The sequence below is a fragment of the Ischnura elegans genome, chromosome 4 (genome assembly GCF_921293095.1).
Source record: "Ischnura elegans chromosome 4, ioIscEleg1.1, whole genome shotgun sequence".
In the NCBI taxonomy this organism is placed as follows: domain Eukaryota; kingdom Metazoa; phylum Arthropoda; class Insecta; order Odonata; family Coenagrionidae; genus Ischnura; species Ischnura elegans.
In genome coordinates, this window is record NC_060249.1 from 59,753,000 (window position 1) to 59,778,217 (window position 25,218).

At 38.6% G+C, this 25,218-nt stretch overlaps 1 protein-coding gene across 1 annotated transcript in view; it reads right to left on the reverse strand.

The window, feature by feature from the left end:
* Positions 1-24,408, reverse strand: part of LOC124157565 (retinol dehydrogenase 12-like) — a 33,621-nt gene extending 9,213 nt beyond the window's left edge. The window contains exons 1-5 of the mRNA XM_046532396.1: positions 24,116-24,408; positions 12,674-12,843; positions 2,242-2,511; positions 1,083-1,241; positions 265-384 (exon numbers count right to left, since the gene is read on the reverse strand). Of these exons, the coding sequence (XP_046388352.1) occupies positions 265-384; positions 1,083-1,241; positions 2,242-2,511; positions 12,674-12,800 (676 nt within the window). The 5' untranslated portion in view covers positions 12,801-12,843; positions 24,116-24,408. The remainder of the gene's footprint in view (positions 1-264; positions 385-1,082; positions 1,242-2,241; positions 2,512-12,673; positions 12,844-24,115) is intronic.
* Between the last annotated feature and the right edge of the window lie 810 nt (positions 24,409-25,218).

A 25,218-nucleotide genomic window follows, 5' to 3' on the forward strand; every position in this document is an offset into this window, starting at 1 on the left:
ACCTGCTCCATGGGCCCAGGAAACGCATTTTAACATTTTCGCCGCATGTGAGGAGTAGGTTTTCGGAGATTGAACAGCAGCGAAAGGGTTAAGGAAAATTTGGTATAACAGAATTTATTTACTTTTTGGATAAATGAAGTCTTTTTATGATGCTGATTAGTCTGCACCTTGCAATCTTATAGCTGTGTCATCATGCTTTGATTGAAAGGTTTCCATACACATATGTGCTATTTTAATGACAAGTGTCCAGGACTTGATATTTACCTTTAAGTCTTTGAGCTAAGTCTTTTGTGAACAATACATTTGCCAGTTTACTTCGGAAGTATGCACCAGTTGGTGAGTATCTCCTCTCCAAATTCAAGTCATCAAAGTGAATGCTTCCCCCTGTATAGGATTTAAAATGGAAAAATATGTTCCATAGTCATTTTTCAGTTTAGCTGGTTTAATATTACTATATGTACTTTCAAAAATGTTAGGTTATCCTCTTGTTCAATATGTAATAAAATTGAATCGAGCACCTCTCAAGAAATATGTTGTAATTAAGGTTTCAACCTATATGTATGTACATACTTTCATTACTGTAGTGGATGATATAAATTATAGAATATCATGGTTGCATACTTTGTTAGCCTTCATGGCAGTGGCGAAGTCAGGGGGGAGGCCCGGGGGGTCTGGACCCCCCCAAAAATATAAAAACAAAATTATTTTCCTTTGTAAAAGAAAGCAAAATATTGAAAAATCATGAATTTAAAAAATATTTCGTTAAAAAAATTTAGTTTTCATGAAAATTGTTAGAATTACTTCAAAACCCATTACTTAGTATGTATGTACCCTGTTTTTCAAAAATTTCCCCCCCCCTGGTTTTGAACCCCCCCTGAATGAAATTGCTGTCTACGCCACTACTTCATGGTCCAAAAGATGAAAGGTATACTATGTTTGGTGCTACTTAATAAATCCATGTGTTTCAATTACAGATATGGTCAAATGAAACTTCCATTTTTTTTGTAAAAGGAAATATGTTATGGTATAATTGTTTTGTGTAGTATGTAGTTTTTAAATGGTTAGAGAGGAGGGAGACTCACAGAAATGTGCTAAAGATGCTAGGTTTACTATCCTAGCTCCAGGCGATTCACATATCCTCTCGAGCAGTAGCAGAGTGAAGAGAAAGTGGCCCAAGTGGTTCACTGCAAACTGCCACTCGTAGCCATCTTCTGTCAATTTGCGAGGGCATGCCATTACTCCTGCAATTGCAGTTTATTAAATTATGCTGCATTGGTGTAAAAAATTGAGTTTAATAGAATAGCAGCTCATTGTATGCTAATTTAACCTTCACTTAAAGAAAATTAGGTAGTCTAATGGTTAATGAGCATTAAAATTTTAATTAATTGACAAAAATAATCCATTTCCCCAACCTCTCAAAATCCCACACAGCTTATCACTTGCATTATGGTAAGGTGAAATAAAGGGGAACTTTAAGCTTAATGGTATCTTAATTTGACAATATGAAATATAAACTAGCTGTAAATTACTGCCAATTATATGTACTTCCATCGAGATAGTAAGATGAGGAAAAACATAACTTTGTATTTGTGAGTGGGTCCTGAGGCTACATACTAAGATACCTATTTGAAGTCACTCTTAAAAAAACTAGTTATACTAAGGAGTAACTGGCCAATGGCTGTGAAAATTCTTCTCCCAATGCTCGTCCCAAGTACACAATAAATCACTCCTGTTGTGTGGGAAAGGGTGAGTTTCACTGTGGGGACCAATCCCCAATGTCTCTGCTGGAATTTTTATGCATTCACTAAACCCATTTGGGGTCCATTGTAAGAACTGATATGACCAAAACGTCCTGGGTTACTGCCAGGAATTCTTCTAGGGCTGAAAGGAATTGGCTTAGAATGACTGGTTATGTTGGCAGACTGAAACAAGTACACAGTAAAATAACAACCCACACTTTCACTCAAAATCTCAGATTGCTCAAAATTTCCAAGATAAAACATCTCCAGAAGAACATAGGCAGACGTTGATCTAAGGGAGACAAAGATGAGCATCGTACAATGACTAGTTTATTTTATGTAAAGACTCTGAATAGTTGAGATTTCTCTTAATTTCCTTTATATGACTTTATCTTACCTCTTGTACTGTGATTAGTTCCCAGAGTCTATTGAAATTGAGCATTGGAAAATAAGTTGCATGGAGTGCAGTGAAGTTAATTGCATTTAGTGATGAAGTGTTTACCTGCATTGTTTATCAAGAGGTTTATTTTTGGTTCAGCTAGAAGTATGGCCTCTGCACACTTCCTCACTGATTTCAGAGAGCTGAGGTCAAGGTGATACACTGCCACAATGGAATCTTCATTTTCTTCATTGTTCATGATGTCATTATTAACTTTGTCCTTCATTACCTTCTGGTTATTTTTTTCTCGGCGGTCTCTGACAATTTGTTTTATTCCTTCTGCAGCATTGTGAGCTTTCTCAAGGTCTCTACAAGCCATGACAACTCGGCAGCCTGTTTGTGTGAGAAATGATAAAATTTTTGAGAAAGAACCAGATTGGCTTATCTTGAAATCAACTCTTCCCACCTTTGGTGCAGCGAGGGGGGATTTAGGGGATAACCCCCCCAAAAACCAAGAGAAATTGTTAAATATAATTAAGTGAATTTGATTAAATATTATCTGAGGTAATTTAATAGTTTACCATAATTTTTCTTCAAAGCTCTATAAACTTTTTGTCTATTATTATTATAAAATGCTTAAGTTTGATCCATGTTACTGAATTGGTTTAATATTACTAATAGACTAATTAAAGGATCAATAAAATACCCCTCAGAAAGCTGTAAAACACTGCATTTTGAACCATTTACCTTAAATATTTTCTAGGGGAGTGTTCTTCAGTATTAATTGTGCCTAAAACCTCGAGCTGCAGGGGCACAGCTAGGAATTAAGGCTAAGTTTTAGGTGCAACTAATACTTACGGGTGTGGGGGTATTGCATACCTACCAGGGTAAGCACAAGTTGCGGGGGCCCTCCTTCCAAAAAAAATTGAAGAGTAATAGTTCAAAATGTCTATTTTTACGGGTTTCTGAGGGATATTTTATAAATCCTTACACTCTTCTATAAGTAATACTGATCCAAATAAGTAAAATGGATTAAACTTAAAAATTTCTCTGACCTCTGGGGGGGATTTTATCCCCCAAAACCCCCCCCCTCGCTGCGCCACTGGCTGGCCGTAATTCCTAGCTACACCCATGCCTTCCACATGCAGGAAGGTGTATAAATATATGATATATATCTTGCATTATACTCCAAGGCTTTGGTGAAGTATGATTAGGTACCAACAAGGGGGAAATAGAGAGCGATGATGAGAGTAGATGTGACGATGTCGAGATTTATGATACCTCTCTGTTTGGGATGATGGCTCTGCTAATTGGTATGCTGCCATTTACAGAGTCCTCTGTTTATTTGAACCAAGGATGAAATTCCCCAATGAAAAAATCATTTGGCTTAGTTTGGCTGGGGTGCAGCTGGGAATTAAGGCTAGGGGGGTTTTAGGCACAACTAAAACTGAGAGGCCTGGGAGGTATGAAATGCTTGCCAGGGTAAGCAGGAGGTGTGGGGCCCTCCCCCAGAATTTTTTTAAGATAAATGGTTCAAAATAGTGAGTTTTAAGGATCTATGAATAGTTTGATACTTTGTTTGTGAGTCATCCATCCCCTAATATTAATTACAAAATTTGGCACATTAAAACATTTTTGAACAAAAATTTCTCTGAGCTCTGGGAGGGGTTTTATCCTCCAAACCCCACCCTCCCTTGCTGCCACTGTATCTGGGCTATATTGGGATAGATTGATGCATTACAGCATAGTCAAATGATTCTTTTATGACAAATTTCACCATCAATGTAAAACTTTACGACATTGCGATGGCTGCCTCTGCCATCAGCTTCAGGGCATAACAATCATTTCTTCTGGACATGGTACTACGTCATGCCCTGAAGCTGATGGTAGGGGCAGCCATTGAAATGTCGGCCGACAATCAACTCACCCGGTGGAAAACCCGATAAGACTTCACCAAGTGGCATAACTACTGGGGGATGGGGGATAGATTCCCCCTGAAAGCCTCAGAGAAACAAAAAAAATTGAAACGGTAGTTTAAGTCATTGAGATGAGTCATTTTTTTAAATTTCCTGAGGGGAGGGTAGACTTCCGGCAAGACCCCTCCATCCCCCCCTCAAATCAAATTCCTAGTTACGCCACTGGCTTCACCAATATACACTGGTATTGTAACTTTTGTACTCTTTTTGTTACATAAAAATTAAAAAGTAGATTAGTCAAGTTGTTAGCTGCTATTCTTTTGTAGAAGATTATTGAATACTCACTGCTTGGAAATATGGGAGATGTTCCTCATAATTATGGGTGCTGGGAGTAGAGTATAAGGTTTTTCACTTGAACGAAACATTTAGGGATATGATTGTATTGACTGCTTTTGTAATTTGCGAGAAGAGTGTATCTACAAAAGGAAAACATTGCTGGTAAGAACAGCTATGAGAGAGTCCTTTGCAAACAAAACTACTCTTGTTTTACTGTTGATGCAAAAACTACATGGCCACATCTGGTGATACAGTGACCTAGGGGCGGCATTGAATGAACCCCCTAGCAATTTTCCTACCGGCGCGGCGTCCCAGAGTGGCCTGAAATCGAAAAGTTCCCGAGGGCATACACCGTGTATTGCGGGTCACCGTGCGCGATAACCGCCGACATCAATTTGCTTTACCACAATAAATCGGAAAGTTGCAAGTTTGCGCAGGATTTTATTGTTCCGTTACATAGAATAAGCATCACTCTAACAACTGATGAAAATATCTCCGCGGAGATAAGCAAGTTTATCTCTGGTTTAGTGAAAATTTAAGCGAAAAACAGTTAATTTGAAATTAATGTATTATGGCCATGTATTATGGCCATGGCCATAATACATTAAAAAAATAAATTTCTTGAAAAATATCACTTTCTGATTGGCCATTATACATTAATTACAAGTTTTTAGTATTTAGTTCTTGAGCATCTAGGTATTCCAGATTGAACAATATTATACAACTTTTGGATCAATACAAAATGATAAAATGTTGGATTTTGGCCAGCTTTTTTCGATTTCCGCCCACTGTGCGCCAGTGATCATAATAATGTCCTTTTAAATGCTATTCTATAACCTATTTCTACTTTAAATTTTAAAACTTTTTATGAAAACTGGGTGTGCCATTTATTACGCTCTAATGTATTCAAATTTGTTATGAAATGTTTTTTATCTCCATCTCTCAGCGCAATGAGAAATTGCTCATATGCAGTGATTATCTTCATTTGGACATATCCCAGTCAACTGATTGTGCCATTTATTACGCTCTAATGTAATCAAATTTGTTATGAAATGCTGTTTTTTTTATCTCCATCTCTCAGCGCAATGAGAAATTGCTCATATGCAGTGATTATCTTCATTTGGACATATCCCAGTCACCTGATTAGTAGTTGGATACTCTAGGAATTTCAGTTGGGTAAACGCTTCCGTATATCCTTGTCCTTACATATTCTTATAATCTTTAGGTAGTTAGCTATCATTTTCTGCTTTCGCACCGCTAACGATTGTTGGCCGTGAAATAATGTTAAGAAGATGTTTTTATGCTCTTTAATTTCCACCCTGTGGATTACTCGTAGAGAATTTTTCCTTAGCTTCCGGTTGAATAACACGCGGAAAATAATTATTCAAGGACACGACCACAGACTATCAAGCGATGTACCTTAACGGAGTCACCCGCTGATGCACTTAAGAGCGAAAATTCCGCTGTGGTAAAACGGACTGCATTGGCTTGGATTCTAACCCGGATCTTCCGAATTTGGCCGAAGTGTTCTATCACTTGATATACCATGGCATCCTCATCCTCTGCGGATTTTTTTAGCGTTAGATGGCAAGTTGGTTTATGCTGCCAGACATACAGTGCCAGAAGGCAGCAAGTTTGTGCAAATTTCTAAACAACATTTGAATTTGCAATCACTCTAAATTCCTAGAAGACGCATTGGAATTTTTTCCTAATAAGATTAAATTCCCGCAATTTATTGCCCTTATAAGTTACTAAAGTAACTCTCCGATTCCCAAACATCCATACGAGAAATTCATCAACTTTCTGTGTTCCTTACCAGCCATCCAACTATACAAAAAAACTCATTATTTTCAGAGAAAAGTCAGATATTAATTTATATTGTGATAACTTCGATCTTTTCCATTCTTCTTCTACTAGTTTTAAGAAATATGTGCTAAATAATGTAACCATGTTATACATTTTTATTATAATATCATATATTTTTAATATAATAAGTCCTCTGCATACCTATGTATTTTATGTATCTCTCTTTAAATTTTATTCCTTTCCCTTGTAAAATTTTTCTGTGAACTGGGAAAAGGGTGTAAACCCGTTGAATAACCATTACACTACATTGCGTCACAGTGTGGAGGCTATGCAAGGAGGTTGTAAATACACACAGCCTCCTTGAGGCTATTACCCGAACTTGGAACGCTATGGCGGTCACCATAGACATTACTCAAGGAAATAGAAGTGGACTAGGCAGCGGCTCACCCTTACGGAGTCACCCGCTATTGCTTTTCAAGTGCGGAAACCAATTTGTTCTCTAAAGCCTTAAAAACTCCGCCTTGATATCTAGATAGTGCGCGTGATAGAACACCTATCGCGAAATAAAGGAGATTAGGGTTCGAACCCCGGTCAAAGCAATTGATTTTTCCTCCGTGGCATTATCGCATTCATGGGAAGCGAAGTTTCCTCATGGGTTTTAGAAAGCCCCCATCGGTTTCCATCGAGACGTTAAGGGCTCCCATGAGGCGCCTTACGTTTTTTCACATAGAAGAAATTCGATGCAACTTGCATGCGAAGGGATTAAACGTAGCTTGCATTGATCTCCTAACTCTCATCAAGGTGGTAATTTGAAAGTTGTGGGGGAAATTTTAGCAAGTTATTCGTGCATATTTTCAAATTAAGTATCTACGTTAATCTGTTTAACTATTCCATTCCGTGGTAATAAATGTGGTAAGCCGTATGTGGTAACTTTAAGTTGTTCCTTAATATTCCGCGACGTTTGAAGCTGGAATTTTCCGCGGGGTTCACCGGTAATTGAACCCGGGCCTTTTCTACGTATGCTATCAAGTGGTCTCTCCTTTAAATTTTAGATGTGATACTATTTTTGAAAAATGGTTTCTTTCGTGCTTATTGTTTATTGCAACTCTGCTCATGCCCGCTACCGGTACGTTGCATCACTTTAATTATGTACGATTATCTGAAAAAATTATCGAACCCTCGAATTTACCTCAGCTACTCTATATGAAGGGAGATATTAATTTAAAGCTCTCTCCTTTTTTCTCTCTTTACGTTTTGAAATCTTTTAATGTTGTTTTTTCGTAATGTATTCTTGCAATTATGTCGATGTCAAGAAATATTCGTGGTCGCCGTAATCGAAATCGGGGCTCGAATGAAACTGTCGTTTGAGGTTTACTGGAAGCGATATACACCAAGAGATCCGTTCACTGAGCTTACATTCACTTGAGAATGATTGAACTTTTTCTCTCTTCTGAATTTGAGTCTAAATTTTCTGGAAATTGCCGTTGAAGGAGCCTTGGGTGTACTGCTTATTATTTTTTTCCTTTTCACATTCGAACTTAAATTTTCGATATTCAAAGTCCTTGCTCCAAATAAAGCACCAATTTGATCTCTAAGCCAAGAGATCCGTTCATTGAACTTTCATTCACTTGAGAATGATTGAACTTTTTTACTCTTTCGCATTTGAGTCTAAATTTTCTGGAAATTACCGCAGAAGGAACATTGGGTGTACCGCTGATTAATTTTTTCCACCCTTTTCACATTCGAACTTAAATATTCGATATTGAAAGTCCTTGTTCCAAATAAAACACCAATTTGATTTCCTAACCACCAACCGCATCTTTTTTTTCCGTTGATTGACAATTAACGTGCTAGTAAGATGGCGTATAAGTGTTGATTTTCGGTTCACATAATTAGGCTGTAGGTTATTTACCCTTCACTGCATTTTTTTATCAAATATGGTACTCTACACTCATTGCCGGTTATTTCTGTAGGGCACAATAAGGTAGTTTCCTCCATCAAAGAAAACGAAAGGCATTGATTGTGATTCGTTACCCACCATTAGCGCATTCATAATATATAAATTATTTGGTTTTGGAAATCCCAGTTTAGACGATTGTCAGTTTAGACGAATTAACAACCCCTGCCACACGCCTTTTAGGCGACTTGCTGGGTATTATGTAGATAGAATGTTAATGGTCAATTTTAACCTCATTTGAAAAAGGCCAGATTGGCGCCCATGCGATGCCACTCCGCGTGACGTCACAGGGGCCCAGAGGCTATTGGCAAATGGAAGGAAATCCAGGTGGCAGCACTAAGTTAGGTGTCATGGCCGAATAGGGAGGATCGCCCACTTTAGTACGTTTGTTTGTGTGGAACGATAACCTGCGAATACCCGAGTTTTATGTTCTTATTGAAAGCGTCATTGTTCTTATTGACAATTGCATCTGGAAGGGAATCCAGGTGACAGCACTAAATTAGGTGTCATGGCCGAATATGGAGGATCGGATGCATAATTAGTACGCTTGTTCGTGTGAAACGTTAGCCGGCCAGCACTATACCGTTTAGCCGAATATCAATGGCATTATGATGAAAAACTTAGAAGGAAAAGTTCATGAGCAACAAAATGTGCGGCGTTTATGATTGCACCGACCAGTGTGAGACAAAAGCTATCTCTCTACATAGATTCCGCAACACCCTTAATTTGGGAAAGAAGTGGGAGCACGTCATGAAGAATGGGCAAGAGTGAGCTAGCATGCTAGTTTTATTTAAGAAAAAAACAAGAATGTGTCATAGAGAAACATATGAAGGCATGACACCTTCATTGTATCATTTAATGCCTACTTAAAAATTGTTCGCGTAAGTATGGAGGTGTCAGAGGATGAGATGCCGACGGAAACGGTTGAACAAACTTGCAATAACTATCTCTGAATTTTCAGATATCCAATAAGCCAGGAAAGTTAAGGTTGGGGAAATGATTCGAATCGCGACAACTGAGAATTATATGAATATTCCCGGCCGGCTACCCACCAATTGCCGGGACTAAGTCTGCTTGAGACAAGTAATTTCTCCCAAAGTCGCACAAACTTTTCCCAGGCGATCCCCCCCACGATCGGCGGGACATCTTCCGCCCGGGGGCCCGTCAAAACCGGGTCGGCCCTTAAAACATCTGTCTCTTCCTCATTCAATAACTAGGCCCTGCTCTTCCGAATACGATGCGGTGCGAAACCCCGACGTTTCTAAGGCCTGCGTGCTTCGTTGTGTTAAAGGATTTCTAGAGTCGCTTTGCCCAAATGGCCAAAATTCCGGGGCCAAGGCACGGAGACCCTCGCGCGACCCGTCTCGCCACTTCCCCATCGATCTTCGCTAGCCGGTGAGAGTCGAGTGACTCCACATAGCAGTCAAAACGCCAATACAAGGGGAATTCCACTCACGACCACACCGACGTCGAATTCCCTCAAGAAGAATAGATTATTGAGGACGTATGGCTTATGTGAGTAGATGCCTATCATATTGTTTGATGATTTTAATAATGATATATCTCTTGTAATAGATGGTTGATAAAATCGTCAAACAATACGCACAAAAACGGAAAAAGAAGCGCCAATTTTCTTCTGAAAAGCTTGTATCTCGTGTGACATGCCATTAATAACGCTTGTTTGTATGCTAAAGCCCATTGCAAGAACCAAATACTCCAAAGTGCTTCAACCATGACAGGTTACAGCATTCCACCTCATAGCCGTCAACGAGGGACCTCTTGATGTCTCTTTTGAACTCCAAAACGTCAGATGTGGAGAAAATTACTTCATCCATTATTCACAGCTGAGATTTACCATATACATCAGTATTCCCTTCACATAATTGCTGAAAACACATCCGTATCGCACACCGCTAGGCTGTAGCATTAGTAAACAAACCGGCCGATCCTCCACGTCTCATTTCTGAAATTGGCCACCAGATGTCAGCTACTTTGATTCCTGTTGCCATATGTTTTACATCGTCTGAGATTGCCAATGCATGCATGAGGCACAGAGCTCAGTGAAACATCTCTTAATAATTACATATTAAAATTGCCTATGGTCGGAACGTTTCCTTCGTTTGATAGGGCAATAACCCTTATTTAAGCCAAGCTCTACCGCCTAGCAGGTTACTGGGCTACCTGCAAGCAGCCTGCGTTGTATCGGCGCTCATAGCCTCGCACCGAGGTGGCGTCACTCGGCGGCAGCCGGAATCAGAATGACGTAACAGTGGCGTTTTCCAGCTTTCATACTTAGCCTTAGCAGTATTAACTCAGACCGGCCAAATTTTGAACTTACGTGTTATTCGAACTTAGCGTATGTAATTAGTAACTAGTAATGTAAAGCATTTGCGAAGATGTGCAAAACAATCTTAAAAATGGAAAAGTAGAGGCCGCTTATAGGATAGTGAGGAACCATTTTAAGGAAAGGGGCGTAAGAGTTAATACCCTTGGGGACAAAAACGGAGAACTATTGATTAAAAACGAAGAAAAAGGGAAGAGATGGAAGGAATATCTGGAAGATTTGTACAAAGGAAGTCGCCTCAGAACGAATGCTATCGAAAACGAGAGGGAAGTGGATGCCGATGACATGGGAGCCCCAATTTTAAGATCGGAATTTGATGCGGCTGTAAGAGACCTCAGGATAAATAAAGCGTCTGGCATTGATGACATTCCTGCAGAATTAATTAAAAATTCAGGAGAGAGGACGTTGAACCAGCTATACAAAATAATCAGTGAAATGTATACGACAGGTGAGATACCAAAGGATTTCGAGAGGAACATTATAATCCCTATTCCTTAGAAGAAAAGAGCGGAGAAGTGCGAAGATTTTAGGACCATAAGCCTTACTACACATGCGTCAAAGATACTGACAAGGATCATCTATAGAAGAATAGAACGAAAAGCAGAAGAGTACTTGGATGAGGACCAATTTGGATTCAGGAAAAACAAAGGCACAAGGGAAGCAATATTGGCCCTAAGACTGCTCATAGAGAAGAGAATGGAAAAGAACAAGCCAACATTCGTTGCGTTTGTGGACTTAGAGAAAGCATTTGACTACGTGGATTGGAGCACAATGCTTGGAATCCTAAAGGAAATTGGGGTTCTTTATAATGACAGAAGAATCATCCACAGTTTATACAAAAACCAAGTAGCCGTGATAAAATCAGGGCCCAGCTGTGAAGAAGCAAGAATTAAGAAAGGAGTGCGACAAGGCTGTACATTGTCACCCGTAATTTTCAACGTTTACATTGAGAAAGCCATTAATGAAATCAAAGAAAAGGCATTGGGAGTGAATATTCATGGAGAAAAAATTAGCATGCTAAGATTTGCCGATGACATAGCCAATATAGCAGAAACAGAGAAGGATTTGAAAAATATTCTGGTTAATATGGGTACGGTAATGAGTAGATATCAACTGAAAATAAGCACGAAGAAAACCAAGATCTAAGTATACAGCAGAAGAGAAGAAGTCAAGACCAACATTAAAATAGGGAGGCAAAAACTGATAGAGGTGGATGAATTCTGTTATTTGGGAAGCAAGATAACTAGTGACGGGAGAAGCAAGAAAGAAATTATCAGCAGAATAGCCCAGGCGAAGAGAGCATTCCACCAAAAGAGAGACCTGATTACAGCGGGAAACTTAAATATGGAAGTTAAGAAACAATTTATGAGAACCTACATCTGGAGTATGCTCCTATACGGAAGTGAGGCATGGACAATGACCGCAGCGGAGAAAGCAAGGATAGAGGTCTTTGAAATGTGGTGCTACAGAAGAATGATGAAAATCAAATGGATCGACCGAGTTAGTAACGAGGAAGTCCTAAGAAGGATAGGAGAGAAGAGAAGCCTCATGAAAACCTTAATAAGAAGACGGAACAACCTTATAGGCCACATCTTGAGACATGATGGCCTGATGAAGACAATCGTCGAAGGACAAGCGGAAGGCAAGAATGGAAAAGGAAGACCTTGAACAAAATAAATGGAACAGGTAAAGAGAGATGTGAAAGAGAAGAAATTCGTAGGTGTGAAAAGATTAGCTGATAGGAGAACTGAGTGGAGAGCTGCGTCAAACCAATCCTAGGATTGTTGACCAGTGACGATGATGATGATGAACGTGTAGTTCGCACTATGTAAATAGTTAAGGTGCGGGCGCCAATGAGAAGTTTTTAATACGTATGTGAAATGAAAACCTTCTTTTAAAAATTGCCAAATCTGCGATACATATCCATGTAATGTAAAAGTTGTCTATAACCATAATTTATCACATGTATTACATATTAAAATGTCTCCTTGGAAATTAAAAGATAGCAGAAAAAGCAATTAAAAGGTAGTAATTAAGAAGCGTATCTGGATATATTTTATAAAGAAATATTTTTGGCACGTATTTAGAAATTCATGCAGTTAAGTGTTTATAAATAATTATTTGACGTTATGGAGCTCCATTAAGTATCGGCCGTATCTGTTTCTGCAAAAAGGAAACTGAATTCTTTGAACTTGCCTCTCAGCGCCAGGCTCTTGGCCGTCTCGAAGCCAATGCCAGTGTTGCATCCTGTGATGACGGCAACTTTACCGTCCAGCCTCTCTTTGCTGTTGCAGTTCCGCATCAAGTATCCCAGGAGACCCATGTTTTCCACTCGTGAACTCACCTCTCCACTGGATCGTAATTACCTAAAAATAATTAAAGACAACGTGTTAATTACTGACAATGTAGTCAAGGGATATCAATTAACCCATTATAACCCATTCCTGCTTCTAAGTAACATCAAAAATATATAAATTTCCACCTCCATTCAGGAAAGCTTAAAGATTCGTATTCTTTTTTGCTTTAGTATTTAATGGCGAAATATATAGCTGTCACAATATTCATGATTGGGTTGAAAATTTTCACATTTTTTAGAGAAGTCTTGAAATTTGATTACTTCCAGAAGCAGCCCTGGGTTGGAAAGGGTTGAGGATACGGCTGTACCATTGGAGGTGTGTTTATCTTGACTCGGAGTCGTTAATATCTTAGATAAGCAGATAAATTCGGGAAAAGGGAAAAACTTTTTTGGAGAAACATTCAGTTTCTCGATGCCTAAATGAATGTGGAAAAAATACATCCATTTTTTCCCCGCGAGAAGATCAAGTATGTGAAAAATAATTTGACGAGATCCCTATATACGTGGTATAGGAATATTTTGCTCTTTCTCATTGGATTTGAAGTAAAGTGTGCAATATTCAAGCTTTTCGATTTCTTGTCTCTTGAGCCCGTTTACAAAAGTTGAAAGATGTAGCAGCTGGTATAGATGTTGAATTGGTCGTTGAATTCGTTGAAAATAAGTTTCACGAGATGATATTTTTCACTCATCGTTTGAATTACTTACATGCATCTCAAATTATTTTTCTCATCAATTTTGAATACAAGAAACACTGTGCCGAGATAGTCGTCTTATGTTTTGTATCGAAATGTTTATAAGTCGTTTGCCACACTTACGTATATAACTGGAATAACGTTAACGAGAATAATGCAAAATATGTATTACAACATGTTGGCAATTGGGCATCCGTTAACCGTTTGGCCGCTTACCGAAAAAGCATCGATACCAGTGTAGTGGGTAAAGTATCATCCTACGGAACAGAGAGTCTACGGATTAAATCTTGGTGACGGATTGATGATGCATACTCAATGCGAACATTTTTCTGATCTGTGAAACTTCACAAAACATTGTAAGAGGTCCAGACGATTTTTCATGGCTATTTCATTCTTGAAAACCTCTTTACTTGCTGAAATTTAACTTTTACATTGTATTGTCATTGGAGTAGTTGACTGTAGGATGAATTTTGCAAACCTCTTTCGAGTAGTCCAGCCCCTCTTCTGTCCTAACTAGAAGCCGAATGTTCGATGTATCATGGCCTACGCTTCGTTCAGTATTTCAAGGGAAACATTTGGATGACTCAATCCTCTGCTTTTCACTCAGTTCTGCTGAACTTCGAGGTATTTTCTTCGGAAATGGAGGAGGCAATTCAAATGAACGAAATGAAAACTACTTCTTCCAAGAGATGGCATGTGAAACGAAACGAAAATGCTTCCTTTCGACCCGGAGGGAAACGAAAATACGAGGCATGGGTTTCGTTTCGTTCCCCAATGAAATTAAAATCACGAGGAAAGTTTCGACTCGGGACGAAACTTTACTCCCGGGAACGAAACTAAATTAATCAAAACTCCTCTGCTTATAGTTAAGTTTCGACCCTGATGTTGAGTGGAGGGGGATATGAGGGAATAGCTACGACCCATTACGTTTGACAAATGTGTGGAGAGGTTAATACATTTAGCTCAAAAATCGAAAGGTCAGTTTGCGTTCACCGTTCTCCTGCTAGTGGTAAACAAATGAGAGCCCCATGCATGTTGTAGCGGTAGGCCGAACCTCTACTTCATTCAACCATACTTCGTACTCGGTGTGTGGGTCGAAACTAAACTGCTCGAAGTTGGAGCACGTGGTCCCTGCGGTGCAAAACATTATCTGCGTTTCGTTTCGTGTAATAGTTTTACTTTAGTTTCGACCGGAAGTAGTTTTGACTCCGATTTCGTTTCGACCCTGAGTTTAGCTCCTCGGGTTTCATTCTTTTCCATTTTGTTTCTACTTTTCGTTCCCGGGAACGAAACTATTGAAAATTTTCTGGTTTTTCTCTGGGTCTCTCTATCTGCTGATATTATTATTTCCTTTCTCTAAGAAAACGGAATAGTTGTGGAAAAGTAAAAATGACACTGTGTCAGATGTTGAATCATCAGTAGAAAACAATGTCGCTTATTAAAGCTCTCACTATCCATTGAAAAACGACGCTTGTCACATAGATGCGTCATAATTGCATTCTGTTTTCCACTTTTTTCCCTGATGTCTCAAGGTAACAATAAATCATTGGGGGTTATGTCATTAAAAAATTCATTTGAGTTCCATCGTAAAGTTGAATTGGCTATAAAAGTTCAAGCAGCACCCCTTAGCTTCTTTCGTTGCGTAGCACCTTCCTGGGTCAGACCATCCTGGAAGAAATTGTAACCGGTGAGGAGTCGTGGGTGTACCACCATACGCCCGAAAGAAAGCAAGCCTCTATGGAATGGAAGCATCCCCATTCCCCCGCAAAGAAGAAGTTCAAAATGACGCAGTCTATCAAAAAGTGTTCATGACAGTGTTCTGGGATGTGCGTGGTGTACTGTTGGTGGAATTTATTGCGAAAGGGACAACTGTGAATGCTGAAAATTATGGTAAGACGTTGTCAAAGTCGCATCGTGCCATTCGCGACAAACGCAATATGCCAAATGTGATACTGCTCCACGGCAATGCTCGTCCCCATATTGCTGCTTCTGTTCGTGAAAAAATTGACAACTTTGGCTGGGAGGTACTCCAACACCCACCCTACAGTCCAGACCTTCCTCCTTCGGACTTTCATTTGTTTGGTCCTTTGAAGAAATTCCTAGGGGGACAACGATTCGACACTGATGAAGAAGTCAAATCGACTGTGCGCAGATGGTTGTAATCTCAAAAAACTGAGTTCTATGAACAGGGAATTTCCAAACTAGTGCCACGATGGGAGAAATGTGTCGAGGGACTTGGATCTTACGTTGAAAAATAGGTAAAACAAGTATCTTCAATGTCTCCATGTTTCTGGGTTTCACCGCGTGGATTTTCTTTGTAACGACAGTTTCTCCGGTATTCCGATGTGCTACCGGGTCCAAAAGACGTTTTGCCGCACGATATTCAAGAAGGTGTCTATAAGGTGCCATGTTCAAAGACTACATAGGAGAGACGTGTAGATCAATGAAAGTGCGCATCCAGGAACACAGAAGAGCCACAGGAAATAAGCAATTTCAGCTCTTTGCTATTGCGGAGCATGCATGGAGCGAACCCGGACACCAGATACTGTTTGACGAAGCAACAATTGTTGCAAAAGAAAATAGATATTATCCCAGGCTAATAAAGGAGGCTATCGAAATATTCAAGACACCGAAAAACATGAATAGAGAAGACGGCTACCCTCTCCACAGCTCGTGGAAGAGGGTCATACGAGAGAAAAGAAGGTGGACCAATCAGCATCCAGCATGAAAAATTGGCGAAAAAAAAAATGAACTATATAAGTCACCAAAAATTGACACAAAGAAAATCCACGCGGTGAAACCCAGAAACATGGAGACATCATCTAGACAACGCCACGGAAAACTACGCATCAACTTCAAGTATCTTCAATGCTTTAAAATGTATTTTGCCTAACTTATTAAACTTTCTGTATAAAAAAATTTTGGGCGTTACTTTTCGATCCACCCTCGTAATATGGTGGTGGATGGGGAAGTGATTATTTAAGGTGGGTTCAGGTGGCAATCAACTTTATGCACAATGTATATAGCTAGAATGACTAAGCTGCCTGGAATATTCGGAACGCATGCATGTATTTTATCATTTAGCACTGTGAACCCAGATCTTCAGTGACATTATTCTATATTTTATGTCGTATTAAGATTAAATTAGTAGCTATCCTGACGAGTCAGTTTATTATGAAGGTTATCAATTAGAGTAAGATAATTAAAATTTGTTTACAATTGAGGATTAAAGTGAAACTTTGGGGAAAATAATTCTTTACTCTATAATTAATGGACTATTGCGTACTTGGTTTGTGATTTGGCAGTTTATAATATAAATAGATTCTCAAAATAATAGTATTAACGAATTATAGACAGAAATTCTAAAAATAATAGTCATAAAAATGATTACGAAATCTTAAATATTCTAATTACTACTGTAATTGTATTCTCTTTCAACAAAAACAAAAATTCATATTAATTTTATTTTAACGTAGTAGTGAGAAGTACGTAATTGGAAATGATATTATGGAAAGAAAATAACTAAGAGCCATTGATGTGTTTCGAAAGTTATTTGTCGACGAGAGCATAATGTGTGAAACAAAATAATTGCTTTAGTGAATATGTAACTATTGAGACGGCAGGACCATAGGGCTCCGTTTTAGGAATTATTCTGTTTTTGAATAGGTAACGTAAACGATTTGTGTGAAAATAAATTCAGTGGTAAACTCACAGATTTTGCTGATGATAATGCGCTGTACTACTCATCACCTAATTGGAGTTGTGCAGAAACATTTGTGAAAGAGGATCTACTTATCTGACGAAAATAGTTTGTTTTCAATGAGTTAGATTTAAGTAAAAATACGAAGTTTATGTGTTATGACGTATGTAATACAAGTATTTATAACTGTATATCATGCTAAAATATGTATCAATTTTGCTTGTAACGGTTCAGTTATTGATAGAGTGAATGAAATTAAATATATAGGCGTAATTTTTAACAGTAATATACGCTGAGATAAACATTTACTTACTGTGAACAAATTCCTTCGAAGTGCCTTGTCCAAATTTTACTTATTACGAAACAAATGTCCACTTCAGGTCAAAAAACCATTTATCATGCCCTTGTTCATTCCAAAATCTCTTATGGTATAATTTTCTGGGGCATTGCATGCACGAACACAATTAAGTGTGCACTCGTTTTGCAAAAAAAATAATTTCGGGTAATGCAGTCCAAAAATTCTTAGGAACACTCATTTTCATGGTTCGTGGCCCTCATATTGTTACCACTAAGGCATTTGTATTTATTTAAGGCCTTGAAATTGTTTTATGCCAGAAGTGGCAACATGGGAAATGTATCTGATAAACGTAAATATAATTTAAGGAGTGAATCAGTCAGTGTAACAAACTGAAAAAGATTAACTTTATAGAAACGCTCCTTTCTCTGCATGGGGCCAAATATATTTAATTTACTGCCCGCTAAAATTTAACAAATTAAATTCTCAAATAAAATGTTAAGATTTTCCAAGTACTGGCTTTATTCTCAAGAGATGATTGAACATTTATTTTGATGTTATTTATCTAACAACCTTTATGTTATATTTACAGCATAATTTTTCGGCACATTTTTGCTACTTGATGGTGGCTCAATTCTGGTCTCCTGTCCTTGGAGACCACCTAAAGCTCCCTCTTCTTTGTTATTATCAGCTCTAAAATAAAAATGTTGGGAGTAAATAAATTATTAATATTATTTATCATTGTAAAATTGCTGGAAGGGACTGATTAATAGTTCATCATGAAAATAAATTTTTATTGTTTATTGCAATTGGTATTAGGTGATTAAGTGTAAAAACACGCTGTAAATTAATTTGTAATTGTTCATTGTCACGTATGGAATTCCGCTAGCTCTCGTCCATTTCCTTGTCATCTGGTATGCCTGCGCGGCCTGGTGGAATGAAAATAGATATGTGAGATGTCGCAGCGTTAGATTTTCTCGTTTGCCGCCATGAATTATTCGCTGATACTTTTGTGGCGCTTGTGGAGGCGCATGAAGGCCTTATTCAGGAGAAGCTGTGCACTGTCTTAGTCAAGCTATGCAGAGGTGACGTCCTGGGAAAATCTTAAATTTAAATTGTATCTTTCGAGGCTGTATTCTAAATTCCGATATTGTTGGAGCTCCGATATTCTTATGCTACCGCTATCTCTGAGTATAGAAACGGTTTAGCTACAGGTAGTTAAAAGAGGAATCTGCATTATTTCAGGAGGTGGTAGGAGAGACATTTGTAAGCACTTTTTGTACTATAAACATGAGGTCGCAGCTCCTTAGTTACTGAGAAATGACAACGAGTACATTTTTTTGAATGCACTCTGGAGTTACCATGAAAACGGTGTTTCTTGGCCTTTTCGACATTTTATTTAAAAATATGGATTGTAAATGACATTAAATCAGGGCTCCCAATCATCCGTGAAAAACCTTAAAACCGTGATTAAGCCGTGAATTGTGACTATCGTGAAAAAAAACTAGAAAAAGTCGTCAATTTCGTCATGAAACCTTAAAAAAATCTCTCAAGCATGATTTTAGATCTACGATTGACAGATCAAAATAAAAATCAATATTAAGATCCTGTTTCAAGGTCAGTTTTGTGAATACATGATTTTTCAATATTTTGTTTTCTTTTATGAAGCAAAATAATTGTGTTAAAATATTTCGGGGGGGGGAGGGGGGTCCGCTACTCCACTGATACGATCCATGTCGCCATTTGCGAAGTCGGAAAATTTTCAGACGTTGAAAACGTCATTTTATATTTCTTTAGAATAAGAGTTTTAGAAAACCGTATTAAAGTCAAAGTGATATTAATCGAGGAATATATAATAAAATTAAAAGAGTACCTGCGAATAATCTTACTGACCACACGCACCCTATCATCATCGGTTCGTAGTTCGTTCTCGCCATCCCAATAGGGAACGAAAAGGGAAATAAATATACGGCTGGAGTCTAATTGAAACTCGTTTTGGGGTGTTGGAGGACGATCAGTACGAATGCCATAGATAAAAACGATAACAAGTGTTTATCAGTCATCACAACTGCAATAACAATCAGCTGCTTGAAATTTATTTCTTAAACATTACCTCAACGCAGTGAAACCCGAGGCTTCATGAATATATCGTAATGGCGAGCGCTTGTTTTCATTCTTCAGTGAGGAAGGTTAGTTAGGATTAATCATTTGTTTATCGCGCTAGCTCTACGCGCATGCCAAGTGACGAACAGTTCGTTTGCATCGGCCTTGAACATGGAGAGTAGATCATGGAAAATCCTCCGAGAGACAGTTGCTAATGGGAAGCCTCGATCAAGGTGATACTCTTCGGAGTTCGTTTCCTACTGCTAACTGACCATCTGAACTCATGCGCCACGTCTTGTACATCAGGGCGATGAAATTTCCCATCGTTTGGGGTGTGATAAAGAATCATTGAGTTAAATTTGGAGTTAAAAGTATACCTTTCTCTTCCATAGGTCACAGTAATACGAGTTTAAATGACTACGTTAAAATATACGTATTATTTCTCTGCAGTTATCGCTCGAACTAGTATAGGTAAACAGTGTATTTCAGTAAAATAGCCAAAGGATTAACTCCAGAAATTTGTTCCGTAAGCTCTATTGCCACATTTTGCTCGTCGTTCTGTGAGTTTTGAAATAAACGGGTTAGATATGAAAATGAGCGATATCTTCATCAAATGTTTAGCACTTTTTTGAAAGGACTACAATATTTTTTCCTTTCAACAGTGGATCTCTATGGCCGTGAGGGTACTCTTCTGGTTGAGGGAAGCATTTTTTGATAAAAAGTTAAGGATAATAATAAGGCAGGTTATGCAGATAAAAGAGGAGAGTTAAGGTGCATTGATAATTTGATTCCCGTGTCGTTTTTCTCCTTCCCTCGTAAGTCAAAATGAAGTTTTGACGGAATTCTTATTAAATTGAGATTCAGTTGACTAAAACCTTAATGCTCTGATTTAAAATTATGATGAATTAGTTAATGCTTATATTTAAGTGATTTTATTCTTTTATGGCATAATTTAGTAATTTTCAATGAGAAAAGTTTTTTAGGATAGTTATGTATACGCTACAGATCCCTTTTCTGGCTATGCTCTTGACGAAGCTGTACCATTTTGGAAGCTGTTGACTTTGCTTTCACCAAAACCTACCGGGAGTGGTGTATTATTTTTTTATCGATGGGCGAAGCATGTATAACGCAGTCTACTACTCTCCTCTGAGTCAATGCCAGCGATATATTCCCCTAATGCTTTTTGGCACAATCACTCGCATTTACTCTTAATTCTCGGGAATGAATGTATTTCTGCCAATGGAATTTCTGTATCACCGAGTCCTTGAAAAAAAGTCTCGTAATTCTCTCTTACTTATATTTCATTGCTTTAAGGCTATGGGTCCTAATAAAACGTCTCTTTCCGCGCGACCCACCTCGGCGGGGATTGAAAAGGACAAAGAGCATAGGCTTCTACCTTTCCCAGAAACTGTTTATTTCTCTCTCTCTTTTTACAAACAATACAACAATATCCGAAATATACTTCTTATACGTAGAATGGTTCCACAGAAATCTAATCGTTACCATCTTCACTAGAGGAATGCGTTAAATGTTCAAATCAATCGATCCATAATCCTGGTAAGAGTGTTTTAAGTCAAAACTGACTATCAGTCATGCTTCAAATTACGATTTTTATGAATTATTTCTCAATAAACTAGATCAAGAGCTGCTGATCGAATATCGGGTATCTCTGTTGAGGTGCTAAGAAATATCATTGAGGTAATTACAAATAATTCAATAACATACAAAAGTTACCATAAAAATGGAATTGCTCATTAATTTTCATACATTTACCTATATTGTAATAATCGAATGAGATGTCATATTGATTTTGCCTCGCTTCTCAAATAATAGAGGCAGTAGAAAGTAAAAATGTCTTTAGGTTGAACTATACCCTTATCCTTAATGTAGAGCCAACGAAATATTGATGTTGAACGAATTCTTCGAACAAATTTTACTTGCAGACATGCCTCCTCTTCCGTCATCTAACAAACAAACATTTTCATTTTCTTCTTTTGACAAAATTAGATTTTTTCTTGTAGTTCAGAATTATCTGAATCATTTGTGCATTCCTCAACATTATCTACATCACTACTTTCCTCATGGTGCACTTTTGTCTTTTTATTTTTCTTCACCTACTTTTCAGATTTTCTCACATTTTCCTCAGTCATAGAAATGCCTCCTTTGAGGTGATAACTTCTACCTCTCCGCAAATTCTTTTTTCCAGGCGTAACCATTGTTGTTTTTTTACTCGCTTCGGAAGAGCCTCTTCAAATGAGACCCTTCGCGTGCTTGATGTTGGGACGGCAAGGTCATTATATTGTTTCGGGTTGTGAATTAAATTGCTTAAAAATTTTGAACATTGTTTCAAAATTTCCGGTCAGTAATTTCTATATGAGCCCAGATACCTCCGTATAGCTGTTAAGGTCCCAAACGAGAACCTGTTGTCCTTCACTCTTCCCAGCCGGCAAGGTCGAAGCATATAGGAGGTTATAAGCAGGGCTGGCAAATGAAACGAAACGAAAATGTTTAGTTTAGACCCGGAGGGAAACGAAAATACGAGGTCAAGGTTTCGTTTCCGCAAAGCTAAAATCATCAGGGAGTTAAGTTTCTACTCGGGACGAAACTTTACTCCCAGAAACGAAACTTAATTAATCGAAACTCCGCTGCTCATGCTTATGTTTTGATCCCATAAGTTGAGAGGAGTGGGATAAGAAGATATAGTTTCGACCCATTACGTTTGACAAACTTGTGGAGAGGTTAATACATTATTCAAAAAGCGAATGGTCAGTTTGCGTTCACCGTTCTCCTGCAAGTGGTAAAAATATGAGAGCCCAATGCATGTTATGGCGGTAGGCCGAACATCTACTTCATTCAACCATACTTTGTACTCGGTGTCTGGGTCGAAACTAAACTGTTCGAACGTGAAGCACGTGATCCCTGCGGTGCAAAACATTATCTGCGTTCCGTTTCGTCCCATAGTTTTACTTTAGTTTCGACCGGAAGTAGTTTTGACTCCTATTTCCTTCGACACTGAGTTTAGCTCCTCTGTTTTTAAATCAATTTCGTTTATCTTCTACACTCCACTCCCTGGAACGAAACTATTGAAATTTTACTGGTTTTGACTATCGTTTCGTTTCACTTGCCAACTCTGGTTTTGAGGCACACCATGGTAAGCTAACGTCCCAAAACTAATATACACGAAGTGGCGCTGGTAGCGTGATTTTCGTCGCAGTACTTTCGATAATGCTATATTAATAACTTTTTTCCAATATTTCTGCGGATAGTAATCTTAAGAATTCTCTACTTCACACAGTGATGTAAGTTTACTGAGTTATGTATTTCGTAAACGAAAGGTACGTAATGTCTAATTTATTTCAAATTTCACGCGAAAAAAGGGTAAGCCATATATTGTTGTAAAACCACGCAGATATTAAGCAAAATCTTCAAAAATCATGGAAAATTCAGCCAAAGCATTTGGTCGAAGGAATATTGTGTTTTTTTTATTCCATAAAAATCATACCACTGGAACACCTCCTGCTTAATTTCAAAGATTTTCGGTGAAAAACGAGATCGCGCACGTTTTTAAAAAATTGATCATGTTTGAGCTACTGCATCTCAACAACGGATCAAATTTATGTAAAATTATGTATTAATGCCTATTTTGCAATCATTTATGAGTATTTACGCTTTGTTTTCAATCTCTATCTAAAAAAAAGTCATTTCGGACTTTGTCCAAATTTTTCCGATTTCGGACCACTGTGGGTTGAAATGGAATTTGGTCCTCTTAAAAACCGATTGCATTAGATCTTGAACGCAAGTGCTTGGGAAGAAATGCGGGATGACCTTGGCTCCTGAATACAGATCTTTCGGGAGAGCGCCCAAGAATTAAGTTTTGGCCTCTTATAAAATACCACAAGCTTTCCCTCCTTTTTGTGGACAGAGCGCGCAGCCAGCTAATGTATATTCCTCGAAAAACTGTAACGTTTACGTTTACTGGTGAATGGAAAAGGCGGGTCTCGATTTGATGATCATTTACTACTCTGCCAAACCGTAAAAAAATAATTTGAACAGCAAACGACCGTTGTAGGTGAAAAAGTTTTGCTCAGTAAATGGCGTAAGAATAGGAGCTTTGATTTAAAAAGGGTATCGAAATTTCCAATAAATATACCTAAGTGCACGTAAAAAAATACCCAGATTAATTTATGTCACAAAAAATATTTTAACAGTCTGCTATATTAATTCACTGTTTTCAATCAACCTGTCGTATTATTTTTGGGGTAACGTTGCTTTAATAGGTACCATTATCAAATCTGCGATAACATAGTTCGCAAAATGCGGTGGCAGTTTGGAACACTGTGCAAAATTTCTGTGAAAACGAAGATTTCAGAATGGCTGATTTACCTGCGACACAACCTCATGGTCTTGGCGATTTTTGAGCTACGCTTAGAACTGTTTACTCACTCGCGAGACGTTTTACCACGTTACGAATCGATTAAAAACCAAAGCCTACCGTGATGCGTGCGTTGAGATCTCCAGGAATCTCCACTTCCTGCAGTTCTTCTCCGTTCAATTCCTCTCTCCACGGGAAGCAGTACTTCTCTGGAGACAGGATTCTTCTTCTTTGCCGTCTTCTGGCCGTGTTCTTAGTGGAAAGTCTTAAGGGGTCGTCCCGGAAGTGCTACACTGCGACGGGGTTCGCTTGCGACGTCGAGGCTTGCCAGGACCCGAGTGGGCCTTCAAGAGCGTCGTGGGGTTAACGTGTCTGGGCGATGTCTCTTTTACGATAGGAGTGCGTGCGAATGATACGTCGAGGCTGGAGACGGTTCTGGGAGCGTCGATCGAAGGAAGGGTGGGGAGAGTGGGAGAAGGGTGGGGGCTGGAGGGGTATGACAGAGCGCGCTTCTCTCGGTCTCCCCCACCAGCTTTTTCTTCAATTTATGGTTGGGGGAGGAAAGGGTGGTATTCCCAAAACAGAGTGTGGATTAAAAACTTGAGATTGTGGGTATGGAGAAGAGTGAAGAACGTGAAGTGGAGGAAGTGGAAGTGGTAATGTGAAAGAGTGGAGAGAATTTGGAGGAAGCGACCGACAGTTGAGGTCATTTGTTTCATGAGGGAAGGGTATGGTAGAAATGGCGGAGAAACACTCGGCGTCGGCATTAGCCTGCTCTTAACGAAAGATAAAATTTCAATATCATCACGTTTCTCCGCTTGCGAACCTTTCCACTTCATCCTTCTCTTGCTGTGTACACAGAGTGTCCCATTTATCTTGACCACCCGAAATAACTTTTTGTCCAGATACAAATTCAAAAATGTGTCAGGCAAATGTCCATTAGCCGTCAGGGGGACATTTATTAGCATGATTGCCCTCCTTGCAGCTTTGTTATTTACCAAGATATGAACAGCGGTATGTCTTTTTTAAATGGCACTCTATATTTTTTATTCGGCAATTCATTTCCTCTCATAAAGACTTATTAAAAAATGTAGCACAGTGGGCCATTAACATAAACGTTATGAAAAATGACTGACTCACTAGCGCTTAGTGCAGGTACGCGGGTATTGGAACTACTCCACTAGCTAACGTTGGCAGTGAACAAATGAAAACATAGTAAAATA